The sequence below is a fragment of the Anarhichas minor genome, unplaced genomic scaffold, assembly GCF_050575085.1.
Source record: "Anarhichas minor isolate MPS153535 unplaced genomic scaffold, ASM5057508v1 ptg000004l, whole genome shotgun sequence".
In the NCBI taxonomy this organism is placed as follows: domain Eukaryota; kingdom Metazoa; phylum Chordata; class Actinopteri; order Perciformes; family Anarhichadidae; genus Anarhichas; species Anarhichas minor.
This window is the reverse complement of record NW_027466450.1, coordinates 3,085,248-3,103,014: the sequence shown is the minus strand read 5'-3', so window position 1 is coordinate 3,103,014 and position 17,767 is coordinate 3,085,248. Positions and strand designations below refer to the sequence as shown.

The 17,767-nt window shown below is 43.7% G+C and overlaps 1 protein-coding gene across 1 annotated transcript in view; it reads left to right on the top strand.

Annotated features, from left to right (window-relative positions):
* Positions 1 to 17,767, top strand: part of il1rapl1a (interleukin 1 receptor accessory protein-like 1a) — a 126,869-nt gene that overhangs the window by 47,198 nt on the left and 61,904 nt on the right. The window contains exons 3-4 of the mRNA XM_076102986.1: positions 1,427 to 1,613; positions 2,970 to 3,123. Coding sequence (XP_075959101.1) covers positions 1,427 to 1,613; positions 2,970 to 3,123 — 341 coding nt within the window. The remainder of the gene's footprint in view (positions 1 to 1,426; positions 1,614 to 2,969; positions 3,124 to 17,767) is intronic.

Below are 17,767 nucleotides of genomic sequence, written 5' to 3'. Positions count from 1 at the left end.
TTGCAGCATCTATGACTCTGACGTCAACCTCATGTCCCCTCCGTGCAGGACCAGGCACTGGACCTGTGGGTGACGGGGCCTTCTCCGTAGCTGTCCCCTGTTTCTCTTCCCAAACACATCCATGGCTGTATCAAGCATGCTTTGTTCAGGAAGTCACTCAAAATTCGCCAAGTTTGACCTCGAAAAAAACAATGTATTGCATTGTACTTTTCTGCAAACCATAGGATGCGTTGAATGTTGATGTTTCTGAACCAATAAATACATAATTAAATGTCATGAATACATCTCATTCAGCCTTGTATCACGCTTGCTGAAAGGCACAATACCACGTGGTTAACTATGTGAAACAAATGGTGAACAAAACTACTAAAAAATCATGGTTTGTGTTAAAATAATAACGTAACAACGTAAGGCATGAATACATAACAACCACCCTGTGCATAATAGCAAGCACACATTATGTAACAAGCATAAGTCAGTGTTTACTTTCGGTTTTACACAGCACACTGTCAGCTGTCTCCTGGGTGAAGGTCCTGTGTTTGTTTGACCTCCCCGCCTACTCTCACTGGACCTTCTCACGTGTTATACGCATTATTATACAATTATACTACATAACTTTCAACAACGGCCGCTCTATATAATACTTCACTTGCTCCGACCGAATACAGAAACCTTGCCATTCATCGCATCCATGGTTTGCCTTAACGTACAACGGAAACATGTTTTCCTGACGACTGCGCTGCCAAAAAGAGTGTAAGCTGTAAAGTGACCGAAGTTGTCGTCATACCTTTGGCCATGTAGTTAGTTTGGTAGGGAGCCTCTTGGGAGTGGTGATGGGATTAAAACGATTGGGATATGATGATGATGATTATGATAATCATGATGATAACAACATGATAAGAGAGAGAGAGAGAGACATCCTTCACCTCTGCCAGCTCCTTTGCATCAGAGGTGAAGTGTGTTGATGGTTGCTGGGAGACGAAGGCGGGGGGGGGGCGTGCAGCGGGGACTAACTCCTTGTGATGACCAAGCAGCTTTCTGCCCCTTCATGTCATGAAGCACTTTCAGTGTTTGCCTCTTCTCTGATTAGCATTCCCACGTCCCGGCTGACTCCCCCCATAAATCCAATAGTGGTCGTGATTGTGAGTCATTGACTCGGTAAAGCTGCTGAACACGTTGTTATTGCTAACCCCACAAACACAGGGGAGGAGGGGGGGTGGGGGTGGGACCAGAGGAGGGGTGGAGAAGGATCAAAATAACTTAAAGGGTATCCAAGGGAGGAAACATAAAATTCTACTTGTTTGAGTGTGTGTGGCAGTGTGAATGCTCGTCTTGTTGTAAATCGTTGATGTAACAGTATGACAGTATGTATCGGACAAGTAAATGTGAATGTTAATCTCCTTGTATTGTTGTTCTCTGCCCACAGGAACTCCACGTACTGCATGAAGGTGTCCATGTCTCTGACGGTGGCGGAGAACGACACAAACATGTGCTTCAACTCCAACATGAGACGAACTGAGAAGGCTGAGCTCAGCAAGAGCAAAGATATCCTCTGTCCTGACATAGATGACTATGTTGAAGCTGGCAAAGAGCCGGACATCACCTGGTTCAAGGTGGGCTTAGCACTCTGACGAGTTTGTGGTTGTACTGATCTCTACTGCCGCGTGGTTTGCGTGTCGCTGCAATACTTGCCTCAAGGAACATTTATGTCTTTTTCTGTGTGTGTGTGTCTTGAATACTGTTGAATACTGAATATTTGTTGCCTGCTAGGGAAAAGTAATACGGCAATCATCTGTCTCTGTGATCATACAACCGAGAAATATTCTTGAACGGTTCATTGGTTTGTTTTCATCTAATTTCTTGGCTGTTTATGTTTAAAAGCCTTGTTGGAAACGTGATTCCAGATCACTTAGGCAGATTATGTATGCATGCAAACGATCGCGATGAAATACACAAGAGAGCCGTCCTAAAGAGAACGAGGCCTGGGCAGAGGGCAGCCACGGAGACGGCTTTCTTGATGAACACAGAGCTTGTATGAGGAGAAAATTGTGCGATGTCACTCTATGCCCCGCGGATTTGAGTGCATGTCCTCCAAATCCTCCTCGTCCGTGATCTTTATTCAGCACGCACCTTCACTCGTCTCTCACCTGGGTCCTTGCTTTTTTTCCAGGTCAGGCATGGCCTGCGGACAACAAAGTGCATCCCGGTGAAGGGCTCAAGCCAGACTAATCACAGGCAGATCCGCAGTAGATTAGCAGGCCGGGCTCGACCTCTAGGTTTCCCCAGAATTCAATTACGGTCCTGGGTAATGACTGGGAGTGCTGGAACCCAGAGTTATTTGGACCACTGCAGAGCCACAGTGATTGAATTCGAAGGTTGCCGGGAGCAATGGTGGAATAGAATCCGCCGAGCCACCGTCGTCCCCGACAGAGCACCGAGGGGCTGCAGAGAGGGCGGTGTCGCGGAGACACTCATTGTGCCTGCACACACATATAATCACGCATGCTCACAGACGCAGCACAAACACACTTATTTTGCCAGCAGAGACCCCGTGTAAATACCATTCTCTGTCCTCTGTGGCTCTACCATAGTATTGAATGGAGAATATTTAGTTCAGTTGCAATAAATCCTGATCAGATAAAGAGGATAATGGCTTAGCTTTGTCGTTTCACTGTACAGAGTTTTTATGCAACCCCACCACTTCATCCACCTAACGCTCAGTGATGCTCAGAAGCTTTTGTGTCCAGCTCAGACCACTTGGAATGGATCTGATTCATTATGAAGCAGAGGGAAGGTCTTGAATTTCATAATGTCAGCCTTGGCCAGAATATTTTATCCCGACCATGTGCAGCACACACTACCTTCCCGTCTGTCTCTCATTTTGTGTTCCACTTCTCCAGTGATTTATCAAAAGTAAGCTGTATGTAGAAGCTTAAAATGTGACCTGCCTGTCCTTTTCTAATGTACAGGAGTGCCATACAAAGCAGTGGCGTGCCAGTATCATCCAGAAGAGGGACATCCTGTCTATCCAGGAGGTAAAGGAAGATGACATTGGGAATTACACCTGTGAAGTCCAGTTTGGTGGCTTTGTGGTGAGGAGGACGACTGAACTCACAGTCACTGGTAAGTCGTCAAGAAAAGCACAAGACGTAAAGATGACGGTGTGTTTTTGTATGTGTGGAGGGGCTATTTTACAAACTCTACTGTTAATGTTGGAACAATCAATAGAGTAGCAGTCACAGGTGCTGGAAGAAAAGGAATGGATGGTAACAAATACACACACACAGACACACACACACACACACACACAGACACACCACTGAGAAATGCAGCGATGCCCTGCTGCTGTGTTAATTGCTGGGGGAGGTTGAATGCTGTGGCCTGGCCTGTATCCCTTCTTCTAACCCAGCACTTCCCAGCCGACCAAGCAGTGTTGAAATATTTAAGGCTATAGGCGAAACCCCTTCACACAGAGAGCTAAAGAGCCAGGACCAAGGTCAGGAGATTTACAGCACTCTTTCTCTGCTCTCCCTGTTTCTATCCATATCTCTCTCTCTCTCTCTCTCTCTCTCTCTCTCTCTCTCTCTCTCTCTCTCTCTCTCTCTCTCTCTCTCTCTCTCTCTCTCTCTCTCTCTCTCTCTCTCTTTGCCTCGCACAGCTGCGATGTAAGCGCACGACAAATAAAAGCATTCATTCCTCCTCTCTCGGTGGGAGTGTACTCGAGGGTGCCAGGTCAACCACTCTGATTAGGGTTGATGAAAAGGTCAAATCCGGTTCGCTCTCTGTTTCTTTCCCTTTCCTTTTCTTTCTCTCAAACCGCCCGTTGTATTCCAGTGCGTACGTTCGTTCGATGCTACCTATTATTCTGTGCCCAGTAGCGTCACAGCATCCAAATCAAAGCTTAAAATTGTTGCCGTGCTCAGTGATGCTGCAGCAAATCAAATGAGCTTTGCTTGACCTCCAATTTGTCATAATTACATGGAAATCAACAATATGAGAAATAAGGTTATAATAGTCTACATTTACATAAAAACTAATGCGGTCCCCCATCGCATCAGCTTGTTGCTGCTTAGGATGGTGTGTGTTGTGATTAAAAGCCCTGGTTGCTTAGTCACTCTGCCTTGTTGGGTGTGTGGTTATGTGTATGCTTTTATATCTATAACAAAACAATTTTGCCCGAGCTGCTAAAATGTTTGTTTTTGTTTTAAAATAGGTAATATAGTAAATTGTGTATGTGTGTGTGTGTGTGTGTGTGTGTGTGTGTGTGTGTGTGTGTGTGTGTGTGTGTGTGTGTTAGTCCACACAGAAGTGGTGTTAGCATTTGATGAGTATCTTGTGTGGTGTTTATTTGTGTGGCTGGTCATTGCTCTTGTTTGATGTGCGGGCGATAGCAGTGTTAGATAAGCATGTTATTTGCTATCTAGCAAACAGGAAGATGCACCACCTCGACATCAGCATGGTGTTCACTATTGGATGAGACTGAAGTGTGATCCCAGAGCTGCGGCCTCTTCATTGGCTGCTCACGTGATTGATTGGGCCAGCATTTTACCCCCTGTGGGGGGCTTCAGTAAAAATGAGGCAGATATGAGGAGGGAGATGCACTAGATTTGATTTTATCACCGTCACTGTGGAGCACTCCAAGCGCTCAGTGTGTCCACCATTCCCTGCAAAGTACCTAAATTAAAAATTCCTGAGGACATGCATGGGCAACATCAGGTGAGGCAAGGCAGGTTTATTTATATAGTTCATTTCATACTCAGAGGCAGCTGAAGGTGCTTTACATAAAGACGTTTTAAAGAAAGACACAGGTAAGAGAGATAGCAGTGCATAAAACTCCTTTTTACGTAGCCAATTTAAAAAAGACACCAATTGTAAGAATAGAGAAGAGTATAAAATAGGAAAATACAAAAAAAAAGATTTTAATTTATTAATAATGAATTCAATTTTACTTGTATAGCCCAATATCACAAATTACAATTTGTGATATTGTCCTTGGACCCTCGCATCGGAAAAGGAAAAACTCTTAAAAACAGCACCAATTTAAATCTTGCAAATAAAGGCCAGAGAAAATAAAAATGTGGAAATTTGGAAATGATTTGGTCTGTAAAGCAGGAAAGGGGAACACAATCACAGAACATTGCAAGTAATGTCTATCCGGCTGTAAAAATGCTGTCATCATACAGGCACTTTAATCATTTGGCACATTGGTTTTGCCGGATTTTAACTTAGAACAGCAGAAGTACCAATATGAACTAAATTAAATTAACCTACGTGCAACTGTTCCGGTTAATCCTGACCAGAAATGTGAATGGGGAGAGTGTGCGAACCATCCTGTTTTGTGATATCTTGCACTGTATTTTATTCATTCTACTCTTATCGATACTCATCGGTTCGTTTTTTTATCGACATTCTTAACGATTACTAAATAATGTATTCGTTTCTCATTTATTTATTTTATAGAATTTGTTTATATTTAATATATAGCCAAATATTGTTTCTAGAGCAGCAAACAGTGGTTTTTACAACAGCAAAGTGACTGTAAACTCAATAATATCTCACTGGAAACAAACCTGAGATGTGTTGTGAAACGTTGTAATGTGTGTGCATGTGCATGGCAGTTTATCATCCTTTATTTTCAAATAAATCTCAAAATTGCAATCCTGCTAATAATCCCCATTTTTACTAAACGTATCAGTAATCTGATTACGTCTTTATTTTGAGTGTAACTGTAGCAGAACAGCTTTTAATTTGTATCCTAATGAAAGCCGTTCCATGTGTTACGTTACTCTCCCAGCGGCCTGGAGGGTTCACAGTGAAGACGTAAGCCATTAAATGATTTATCCACAGTAACTTAAAGTATATTCTATAACTGACTGGTAGCCAGTGCAGAGACCTGAGCATTGCTGTAATGTGTTTTTCTTAGTCTTTCTGAGAACACCAGCAGCGGCACTCTGAACGAGCTGAAAAGACCATTACAGCAGTCTAACCTACTTGAGATGAAGGCGTGAATTAGTTTTTCTAGATCCTGTTCAGACACGTAACCTCGAATTCTGGCTATATTTTTCGGGTCATAATAGACTGACTTTGTTATTGACTTGTATGGCTGTTAGAATTGAGATCTGGATCAATAATAATGCCAAGTTCTCCGACTTACTTTTAAAAAAAAAGTATATTCAGTGTGAGAAGCCAGCAGCAGCAGCTCCATTAGGTTGTTATTTAGTTTTGGGTCCAGTACCACAGTTTAAAGGGTCAACTCGCCCAATTCACAGAGAGAGAAAAAACACAATTCCCTCCCTATCTGTTTGTCTTGTTTTGCTTTATCGATGTTTTGAGATATATATGCAGATATACGTCTGGCATATTACCTTTGTTATTGTGAAATCGTTTTATTGTATTTAATGTGGGCGATTGTGTGCTGTACAGTTTGCATGTCTGGCCTATGATTCCCATGGTTGCTGTATGCTCTGTGTATACTTTGGCTTCATCCTCTTGTATTTGTTAGCCTGTCAGCACGACCCCAATGTTCTATAATGACGGTGGTCATAAAAACGTTATTGGGTTATAAATATACACGGTTCACGTTAATGATACGGGAGAAGGAGAGAGCGGAAACATACATAGAGAGGCGAAAATAATGAAACCGGTAAAGGGAGAGACATATGAGCCCTGCATGTTGCCTGCAAGCAATGGGAGGTGAATATCCAATAAACCTGGCTAAATAATAGAAGCCAGAATGATAGAAAATATGTAACTTGCAACAACATGCTTTTGGAGTTAAATCAGACCTGTGAACAAGTGTGAGTCAGAGATAGAGTGCAACCTATTTCCCATTGTTCTGTATTCTCACTGTTCTTATTAAACCAACCATAGTTTCTGTAATGCCTTTGCGCAATGCTTGCATGCACACATATGCAGCATGTGCTTGCACACCCATATATATATATATATATAAAGCCACACAGAAACACCCACACACTGTCTGAGGTACACCTTGACGCATGTTTGCCATAATAAAATGTCAATAAGGCATCAACATTGAAAAAGTCATTTTATTTGACACCCACGGTGCCATGCTCCACAGCTTTAATGCAGCAGGTTGATGTGGGGTTCCCACAGTTGTTTCTCTTCTCGCAGTACATGAAATAATTCACAAGAAGCATATTTCCCAAACGAAGACAATGCTTCCATGTGAATTGAGTCACACATTGAGTGAGTGTGACTGACCCTGGATCAAATATTTATTAGCAAGCATGCTACCAGCAGCACAGCCTCAATGGCTATGTAGAGAAAACAACGTTTCTGTTTACAGCAGCACCATCGCTGCCTGTGTTAGTCACCAATTCTGCTTCATCGACTGTGCTGCTCCTGCCGTAAAAGATAATATGGCTCGCTCTTTCCATTTTCAAAGCATTTGCCTTATAGCCATACCGCTCTTTAAAGCAGTGGCATCCTGGTAGAATTAGATTAACTCACTCTGACCGTGGGCTCATTTCTTTTAATAAACCTACACCATCATCCCCTCAAGTGGGCGTGAGATTATCCACATTTTATCACATCCTGTTAAGACCGGCATGGCCTGGACGGCAAGCATAAAAGGCCAAACCATGCCTGAGCTCCGAGTGCTAATGTTGTAGTTTACTTGATAGGTCAAGAGAATAAAGGAGGTCATTAACTTTAACCGATCTTTAATATAACGCAATACACAATGGCCTTTGCTTTGACCCTGCCGAGCTGCAAATTATGTGCGCGCGTGTGTGTGTCCACTGTTGTGAATCTGCTGCAGTATGTGACGGACTCTATTAGAAGCAGGAGAGGAGCTTCCATATGAACTGAGGTCAGTCTTGTAATGGAGGTTAATCATGGGCATAAATATACGCTCACCCACATCAGGCTGATCCAGGAGCCCCATAATCAAGCCCTTTGACGCTCCCCAGGTTAATTGAAATGTAAAAGAAACAGCGACCCCCCCCCTTGCCTCATTTTATGTTCCCTCCAATTTATGTCAGGGCGAATATAAATGTTTGTTTCTAATTCTCAACATGTGGACACGGCAGAGGTGCCAACTGTGCAGCGTCGGGGGTGTGTGTCGAGACAGAAAACACCATTATCAACAGATGGAAAGATTTTGTTTTCTCTTTCCCCTCCACAGACCTTCACCTCAACCCCCCCCCCCCCCCCCCCTCCCACATCTGGAAAGAGAGTGCATTTTTGTGTACTCTTATAATTGATTCATAGCTGCAGCAGGTTTGCTATTTCCCCAGTTCCTCTGTGGAATACAGAGCGCGGTCAGATTAGTCTACTCTTGTGTTTACCCCTTTCTATTATCCGAGACACGAGAAGCAACGCCTCGACTGAAACCACCCGGCTATGATTAATTGATACATGCGCGGACAGTATGGGCCACTCCGATGTGCTGCATGCCAGCTCGTGTTTACATACGCATATTCCCACGAGTGTCTGGCGCGATACCTGTCTGTTTTTTTAGCAGTACATCTGAATCATTTCTATTCAATTTTTATGGTTCTCCCAGGCCTCATTCCAGCTCTGTGATGGTAACGCTACAATAGTATAACACCAGATAAAAGCCCTGTTCAGCTGATGCATGCAGCTCCCTCTGCGTTCTGTACGAAGCAAAACATTATACAGAGAGAGCGGAAAAGGATAAAGAGAACAAGGGAGTGAAAGTGGCTGATAAGGGCAAAAGAGAGAGGGGAGAATAGATAGAAAGAATGAAAAAAAGATAGAGAGGTTGCTGCTCCTGTGTGTTACTGTATCTGTATTCCTTGCTGGTGTTTCCCAGCAGAAACAGTGTGTCCAGGACTATAAACAGACTATTATCCCAGTGTTTATCACAGCGCGCATTACCGTTTGCCTCTGTCGGACTTACTGTAATGGAGTCGTTTGGTTTGATCGATGCCTCGGGTGCCGGGGCTTCTATCTGCCGCTCCCATTATACCTGTCTGCTGCCCCCTCACTGTAGAGATGCCTGTGTGCACATTCAGCATAGCCTGCAGAGCATGGTGATTGAGGTTACGACCAATGTAAATGTACCATTTGGCACAGTGAATGGAGGTTGCGGAGGGCAAGAGGAGATTCGAGGGGAGGAGAGAACATACGCCGCGTCGTGTATATCCGCGGTGCGAGGGGCGCTGCTTGGGGAAACACGCTTTATGTACAGTGAGTAAATGTTTATACGTGTGGAAATAAAATATGTGACCGTCGTGGGTGTTTTCTTTAGCATGTGGCGTTGCTGCTCACTGTATCTGAATGTACTCTGGCTGGATTTCACATCTTCAGCAAGCAACCGTTGCTTTTAAGAATCATCCATTTAAGGTTCACAGTAACGTGATTGCCCTTGCCTCTCTGGGCTACATCTCACATTTGAGATAGGACAACGTGCTTGCTGTACGTGCACGTGTGTGTGTGTGTGTGTGTGTGTGTTGGAGAAAGTGTGCAAAATGAGGAGCTGAGGTATGGGGAGGTGATCCAGGACATGGTCTCATCGCAGTAAAAGGGTCTTTGCAGTTCTAGTGCTATAGGGTCACCTTCAGATATCAAACACTTCACAACCATATAAAATGTTACTGCCTGTATGTGCGCGCACGTGCATGAGCGGGACTTCATGCGTGTCTCTCTGCGATATATTTATTTATTTTAGCGATAGCGTGGCTTTTAATCTCAGCACAGCGGATGCCGGCTCCAGCGGGAGAGGACGGAGGCGGAAGCAGTCGGCAGAGACACAAGCGAAGAGGACTGTGGCATCCACGCCACCTCCGTCTCTTCTCCTCCCCCACCCATCAGGCCGAAGGTGGAGAGATGGATTAGCGCCGATATTATCCCGGAGAGCGTGGGAGAAGAGGGACGAGTGGGGCGAGATAAGAGTTGCGGGGTGACAAAATGAGATGGGTTTGCTTTCGACCATATGCTCCAGTCTTGCGTGAATGCATGGCGCCTGTGCGCGGGGGCCCGTCGTGGTCACGCTACCCACTCAGCCTCGGGCTACATGTCCTTGGGGAGAAGATGATAAAAATCACACCTGAGATAAGTGTTACCCCGGCAGTTGACTTTTCTTGACTCCACCTACACACATGTATGCACCTGTGTATTCACACACGCACACGTGTACATCAATCACACCCGTGAATGGCCGGTGCACACACTGTGAAAGCACTTTTATACGTGTTAGATGTGCGATATAACATACAGTCTGGCATGCCTTTGCAACAGAAAGAGCTTGTGTAAGTCCACAGGCCTTGTGGCTTTATTGAGCTGCTAAGATGCTCTTGAAACGAGTATAACCAGTGTAGGGTGGAGCAGGATGGCTCATTAGTTTAAGGTCAACTATCACTATCAATTACTAATCTCTCTGTCCCCCCCTCTCTCTCTCTCTCTGTCTCTCTCTCTCCATCTTCCTCACCCCTAACCTCTCCACCCCCCTCTTCTCTCGAGTGTTCTCCAGCTCACTTCATCACTATTCACCAGCTGTCCTATATTCTGAGGCATTGTTTTAATTCAATTAAAATTGACATCAATCTGAGTGTGACAAATTAAATTTACAGCCCCCACAATTAATCTTGCCTGACCTACCCCACTCCACCCACGTACACCCCACCCACCCCCACCCACCACCCCAATCTCTGGTTGTTATCATTATCTAAGTGTACAGGGCTGATACCAGAGCAGGAGTGGTGACATTACAGTTATAACTCTGTCCTTTTCAGTCAAACCCAACCCCGAACCCAAAAGTGTTTTGGCAATGCACATCTGGAAGAAAAAACAACATACTTTTATGCTTATCTATCTAGAGCCAGGGGAACTTCAGTCTCATCCTTAAAAAAGCTGCTACTGTACAATAAACAGTTGGGATGAGATATTTAGCGGCTAAATAAGTGCTTGCCGTTATTTATCATCGCTATGTGGATGACACGCAACTCTACATTTCACTATTCCCTGATAACAGGAGCACCTTAGACTGCTTAGAGGATATCAATCTCTGTACGGCATAAAACATCCTTCAGTCCCTTGCTGCCACTGACAAAGTCAAAAGCCTGAAAGTTATTATTGATGCAGACCTGTATTTGTATCCACACATCAAAGTAATATTTCAAAAAACCTGATGCTTTGTCTTCCAGTCCGATTAATGAATGTCCTCTTTCAGTCAAAGACATTCAATGGTTTCACCGCATTGGTGTCTTGAAGACAACCCCAAATATTCAATCGTATCACTCCAGTTTTTAAACATTTCCAACGACTACCTGTTCACAATAGAACTGATGGTTCATAAAGCTCTTAAAGGACTAGTTCAGCATTTTGGGAAATACACTTTTTTTGCTTGCTTGAGAAGATGAGAAGCCTCAAAAGATAACCCCCCCCCCCCCCCCCGGGTAATGGCCGCTCTCAAATCCACAAATGCTTGCCTTCACTTTTGTTTCTGTAGAGACGAAACAAACAAGACTTCCCGTAACAGTCTAAGTGGCTAGCTGTTTCCAGTCTTTGTGCTAAGCTAAGCTGACTGTCTCCTAACTTCAGCTTCATAATTCACACATGGATGTGAGAATACACTCATTTCCTAAAGTGTTGAAAGATGTGTCCCCAGATTATACAGTAAAACTGTCATGCTTCTATTTTAACAACACATCAGATTTTACAGGTGATTTTACAAGGAAATAGCACCTTGAATTCCTTTTGTAAGACAATTTAATTTGAACTTAAATGATGAAATATGTATACGTGAGATCTGCATTAAAATGACCCCCCAATATTTCTTAATTTAGTCTAAATATGAACCTAAGTACTTTTATTAAAGCATTCCAAAATGCACAAGTTTCCGTATTTTACAAAAGATTTTTACAAAAATATTTTTTTTGGATAGATCTTTAACCAAAAACAAAATAATTATGGTGAGAGCAAGCGAACGGATAATTAAAAACCAGAATCCGAGCCTCTCTGCATCTTCCATGAGCATCAAATCCTTTTGCTGCTTAAAATGTATGGAACTCTCCGGGAATCTGTCAAATATTGCTCGGCTCTTTTTTTTTTTTAAGTTGCCTTGACAAACATTGTCATGAGTGCTGCCCTCATAAGCCTGCCGAAACACTGCAGGTGTAAGCCCGCCGCTGGCTGGTGCAGCAGTGCATCCACCGTGGTGAACGGAAAAACAAAGCTTTGTTGTCATCTACTCTCCTCCTGACGTAAATCACCCATGTTAGTGCAGCCTTTTGCTTCTCATCCCCTGTCTCTGACGATGACCAATCTCTCTCTCTCTCTCTCTCTCTCTCTCTCTCTCTCTCTCTCTCTCTCTCTCTCTCTCTCTCTCTCTCGCTCTCTCTCTCTCCGTGAATAACTGTACAACTGTGTACCTCTAAGCTAGGTTAGAGCTGTTCTTATACAGTCTCATTAAGCACAGCAGTAGCTCCAGTTGCACTAATGCCCTCCTCAGTGTGTGGTTTAATATGAACTACAAGCAGGGACGTTTTGTGGGTGAGCTCGTTGCTTACATTCTACTGCAACACCTTGCACTTATATTAGTGCTTTTTCCTCCTCGTTCTCTGCCGGTCTTTCCCTCTTTTATGTGTTGTAATGAAGTTCCAATATGTTGGCCATGTTGACCCTGATCACGTTATGGCTTTTGTTTTTCTGATCTTCCTCCAATCCTTGTTTTCCTTGCCAGCAGTCCAGTGGTAATTGGCCCCTCACATCCTCTCCTCTCCTCTCCTCTCCTCTCCTCCAACAGGCAGCGACCACCTAACTTTGGGTCGGTAGTTGCCGTCTCAATAGTACAAAATTTGCTCTGTTATAATCAGAACAGTGCCATCTGCAGTACGGTTCTCATTACATGATAGAAAAAGGCTGAAGGTCAATTAGGGTGCCCTAAATAACCCTCTCATTATGCAGTGTCCTGAAGAAAAGAGCACTCTAGAAAACCCTCCGTCCAATTAAAAGATAAGAAGGTGACCATTAACAACCACAGGGGACGGGGAATAGACAGATTGTCACACACAGAGCGACAATGGACACTGTATTCGGCAAGCACTCAAGAGTCCAAATTAATAAAGGGTTGCAATAAGTAATTCGTGCGCATATTTGCATACACCATTCTTTTTTCTTTTTTAGAAAGGAGGTGAAGATAGTGTTTTCCTGCAGCAGCATATAAACCAAACTAAACTAAAGCTAAGTAACTAAGTTATGGCGCTTCATGAGGTTGACGCAACCCTCGCGCTGTCCTTGTCACTCAGTACTTTAAATCATACATATAGTGTGTACTCAAAGCCTCTCAGCCACGGGGACACAGAGAGATCTCTGTAAGACTGCCTGAGGTAGAAGAGCCCTCCCACTAACATTAGCGTGTTCCCATGTGTGTGCGCATGAGCACGGCTGTCCTGCAAATGCCTGTCCGTGTGCACACGTTTATTAATATAAATGTAATCCTTCCCACTCTCTTGAGGTATTGTCTATATCCTTCTACCTCACAGGTATTTTGAACCCAACAGCGTTCTCTTGGAGAGTGCCGGTTGTGTCCAAATGAGGGCTTTTTTTTTTTTTGTCTTCAGGTCCTTCCAGTGAGTCCGTTACTAAACGCCTTAACTGTCATTAGCATTTTGTGTTGCCACCACTTTCCCGGGTACACAATGGAAATGATGTCTTTGCAGTAGCGTTGCTGCTTCTCTTGCTCACTCTTTCTCTCCTCTTCTGGCATCCCTGCAGTTTAGAGACGCTGTCCAGGAAGCCGGTGTCAGCATCTACAGTTTGCTTTCTGTGTGTGTGTGTGTGTGTGTGCGTGTGTGTGCATCTGCTGTACGTGCATACCTGTGTGTGGACTGTATGTACACATCCATCCATGCATGCCTGCCCAGTTTTGATAACAAAAAAATGAATGGCAGTGTTTCTGTTCCACCTGTTCCTCCCTAAAGCTTTGGACACACAAGTGTAAGTCTCTCCGCTTCTCTCAGCCAAAGAAGAGCGCTTTTCTCTGAGGCAGGAGATGCACGGAAATTTGGATGAGATGATGTTAAAGGGTAACTTCTGCATGGCTCAACTTTTTCAATCCGTTTTCCCATGTTTTTGTGCCAAAGTACCTAATAGGTACAACTTTCTTTTTTTGATTGGTCCAGTATTGATGCTGCAGACGGCAGCAATGTAATCGCTCGAGGCAACCCATCACATTCAATGTCATCCACCCAAAAGTGCTTGTTTTTGCAACTGACAGGTTGAGATTGTGATTTGAAGTGTCTCGACAACATTATGGAATGGACCCTACAGAGAGACAAAACTTTGTTCCTTGTTTTTTGCTCTCTATTTTTTTACATGTGACTTGCTGCCATCAATACTGGACCAAATAATAACATGTTGTCCCCATTAGATAGACACGAAAACATAAATAACAAAGGGTCCAGGTTGAAAGACTCAGAGGTCACACTCTACCGGATGCCAGCAGCACCCATATATCAGCTTTCTTTGCTGAAGCCGTGACCAGGTGACAGGTAGCCGATGTTGTGGCTGAGATCATGTTGTTGATGAGTATTGCAACACTCACCTTATTATTAGATCAGATGTGTGTTAGATCATGTGACTCATCTGCTGTCTCCATGACCCCCCTCTGCTCCAGCTCAACATCAGATACCTACTGTACCTTAATCACAGGTGTGTGGAAAAGCAGATTGTGCATTGCTGGAGGAGGTTGAGTCAGCCTGTACTACCGACTTGCCAGTTTGCTGCAAAAATAATGTGAGTTTCAGGAGTGTCGTACAGATTTTCCTCCCCTTGTATATGCTCACCTTCTTTTTTTTTTTCGCTGTCATTCTTCGGCTCTGGCCTCCTTCAGTCTCCTCCTCCTGTCTCTTCTTTTGTTGTCGCTCAAAAAGATAGAAAAGGAGAGACAGGTAATTACCGTAAGCAAGGGCTCTGTCCTCTCATTTTCTTTGTATTCTCTCCCACAAACCCCTCACACTACGTACATCGCTCCAGGTGTCTGTGTAGTTATTTTTAATTACCCTTTAATTACCCGTTTTAGAGAGAATAGAGAAACTACCAGGGTATTTTAGTTTTGCTAAAAGATTACAGACAATTCTGTTTATGAATGTTATCTTCCTTCTATATCAGCATGGCTTTGAGTCCCAGTGTGGCGCAGTGTGAGGGTCGGGTCCATTCCTGCAGTTGTTGTTTTGCAGTGCACCGGAGCAGGCTTTATGCTGATTAACTGCATCACATCTGATGGATTCCCGGCGACCCCTCCACCCCTCAGTATAGCTCTTTGGAGCCTTTTCGGGGAAAACGGCTTGCCTCTTTAATTAGACAAGAATAGGAAATCTATTAGTGAATGCAGACAATGCTTTGTGTCGAAGGAGGGATTGCCGAGTTCTGTCAGTGTTGAGCTAACTACGGCCATCTCCCCTGCCATTACTGTATTCACAAGATAACAGCTGATATGCTCTCTCTCTCTCTCTCTCTCTCTCTCTTTCACCTATCAGAAGCAAAAAATCTGAGGGTTTACTGCAACAAATACAGTTGATGAAAGGCCCAGTGCCTGCATTGCAGATGTGTATGCTAATATCAACGGTTATTGGTGTAGTATAACTTCAGCCATCATTTGGCCTTGCTCAGACTGCCAGATCAAACCCGTTAATTGGCATATCCAGGTTTTATCCAGATTGATTTTAGTCTGAACAGCAAAAAAATAAACATGAAATATGATTTTTGCAAATTGTCAGTTCGGAAGCTCTGGTCGCTCAAATCGTATTTCAAAGTGTGGAGGTGCTGGGCAGAATCCATGCTGCTGCTAGCAGAGCGCTATGGAGGACAACATGGAGGAGAACAGTCTGTGGACAGAAGCCAAATAATCGTCTGCTGGGACTTTCACTTTCTCTCAGCTTTCACTTTCTGCTGCTTCCCCCCCTCGCAATGTATACCGGCCTCCTCCTTCACTGACTTTGTCTAAAGAGATGGAGGAGTTCTACACCGCGACTTGACACCGCAGATGTTTTGAGGGCTAATGCTTTCTTGTTGTAAGTTTAGCATTGCCAGCGTAGCGTAGCTGACGCCTACGTCGTCACCAAAGCATCCCCACGCATATAGGTTGGTGATGTCTGGACACGCGATTCCGATTTGATCGCTGTCTTAAAAATCTGATTTGAGAAACAAATATACCTGCAGTCTGAACGTAGCCTTTGACTTGTCACAGGGGAAAGCACAGGTGTTACTATTAAAATTGATGATGGGTCCATTCAATGTCCCAGTAAACCATGACAATGTGACAGTGACCCAGCAGGCACAATACCAGGGAAACCCTGAAAAGTATCCAGCTAGACAGAATATAGCCGTAACTAATCTTATTATTTACACCTGTGCTTTTGCTACCGTGACATGTCAAAATGTCCCGGCTCGTCACCTAAGAAACTTGTGCTTTTGTTACTCGACGTTGCCACCGCTGTGAGTTTGTGTTTCCAACATTCACAAACTTTATTCACGCTGAATGCTTGAGGTGGCAGGTCCACACAGTGCAGGATCGGGGCTAGTTGCAGACACGAACCTGCTTCCTCAGAGTGTACAAAAGAGACCCTCTTCTAGAAGAGCTAGTTTCTATATTTGTCTTATTGTTGAAAACAAAAACCGACAGCAAGTTTCTGCCCCCCCCAAAAAAAATGAAAACACATAAATTGGCCATAACGTTGCACTATATTTAATGAAGATGGGCAATGACTATTTTGACCAAATTCCAGATTCAGTGTCCTGGAATCGTTAATACTCACTAGTACACCAAATGTGTATTCATCCCCGGCAGAAAATAGTCCCCAACCAATGCACTATTTACTGAATCATAACTCCAGCCACCAGCTGTTTTAATAAATTAGATAGCCTCTTTTAAAAATCTATGTATACATTTTCACTCAGAAAAAAAAAACAGCCTTTTTGGCGTTTCTAATGCATGCACATAAACACGTTCATGCACACAGATACCTACACACTCATGCATGAGTATTCTACCGTGTATGTTGTTTAAGGCTTTATGACTTTGATAAATAAAAGAGCAGAGAGGTCTTCTTCATAATCATGTTATATTTATGTTGAGGGGCAAACAAAACAGAGGAAGAAGAGAGCTTCAGCAATACAACACTGCCTCTGACCCAACCACTCACTCACCCAGCCTCAGTGTTTTTTACTTTCATGGTTTAGAAAATAATCTGTTTAGTTTTTAATGCAGAGGACGAACCTTTCCCTGGGAAATGTTTGTTAAATGATTCATTAATGTTGCTTGTAGAGAGGAGTACTTGTTTAACAATCAGCTGTGGTTCATACGACGATGTCCTTATTTCTGAAAATGTAACACGTTTCGCTCGATGTGTGTTTGTTTATTTATTTTTTTGCATCGTAACTCGCTGAATTCAGGAAGCAGATGCGGCCTCACATAGTGCCTCCCTAAATGCTTTGCTGTGCGATTCTGCACAGTCTTCCACGCTCCTTTTGTCTCGTGGCATCTGGGGCGTCTCACTGGGATAACATGTTACATAATTAGCACCAAATTAACACTCAATTAGGCAACCCGTGTTGAGAGGGTGGGGACAGGCTGTCTTCTGATGCTTTAGAAATCACATCAGAGCCTCAAACACCACCTGGCCTACTGAGAACATACTGTATGACGGTTATGCATATAAACTTATAGCTCATGCCCTTTTGGTCCACACAATACAACATCGGATTGCAACGCAGAATGTCGTAGCTTGGCTGCAAAGATTTATAAATTGAGCCGCTACAAAGCTGGGTTGTTTGTGAT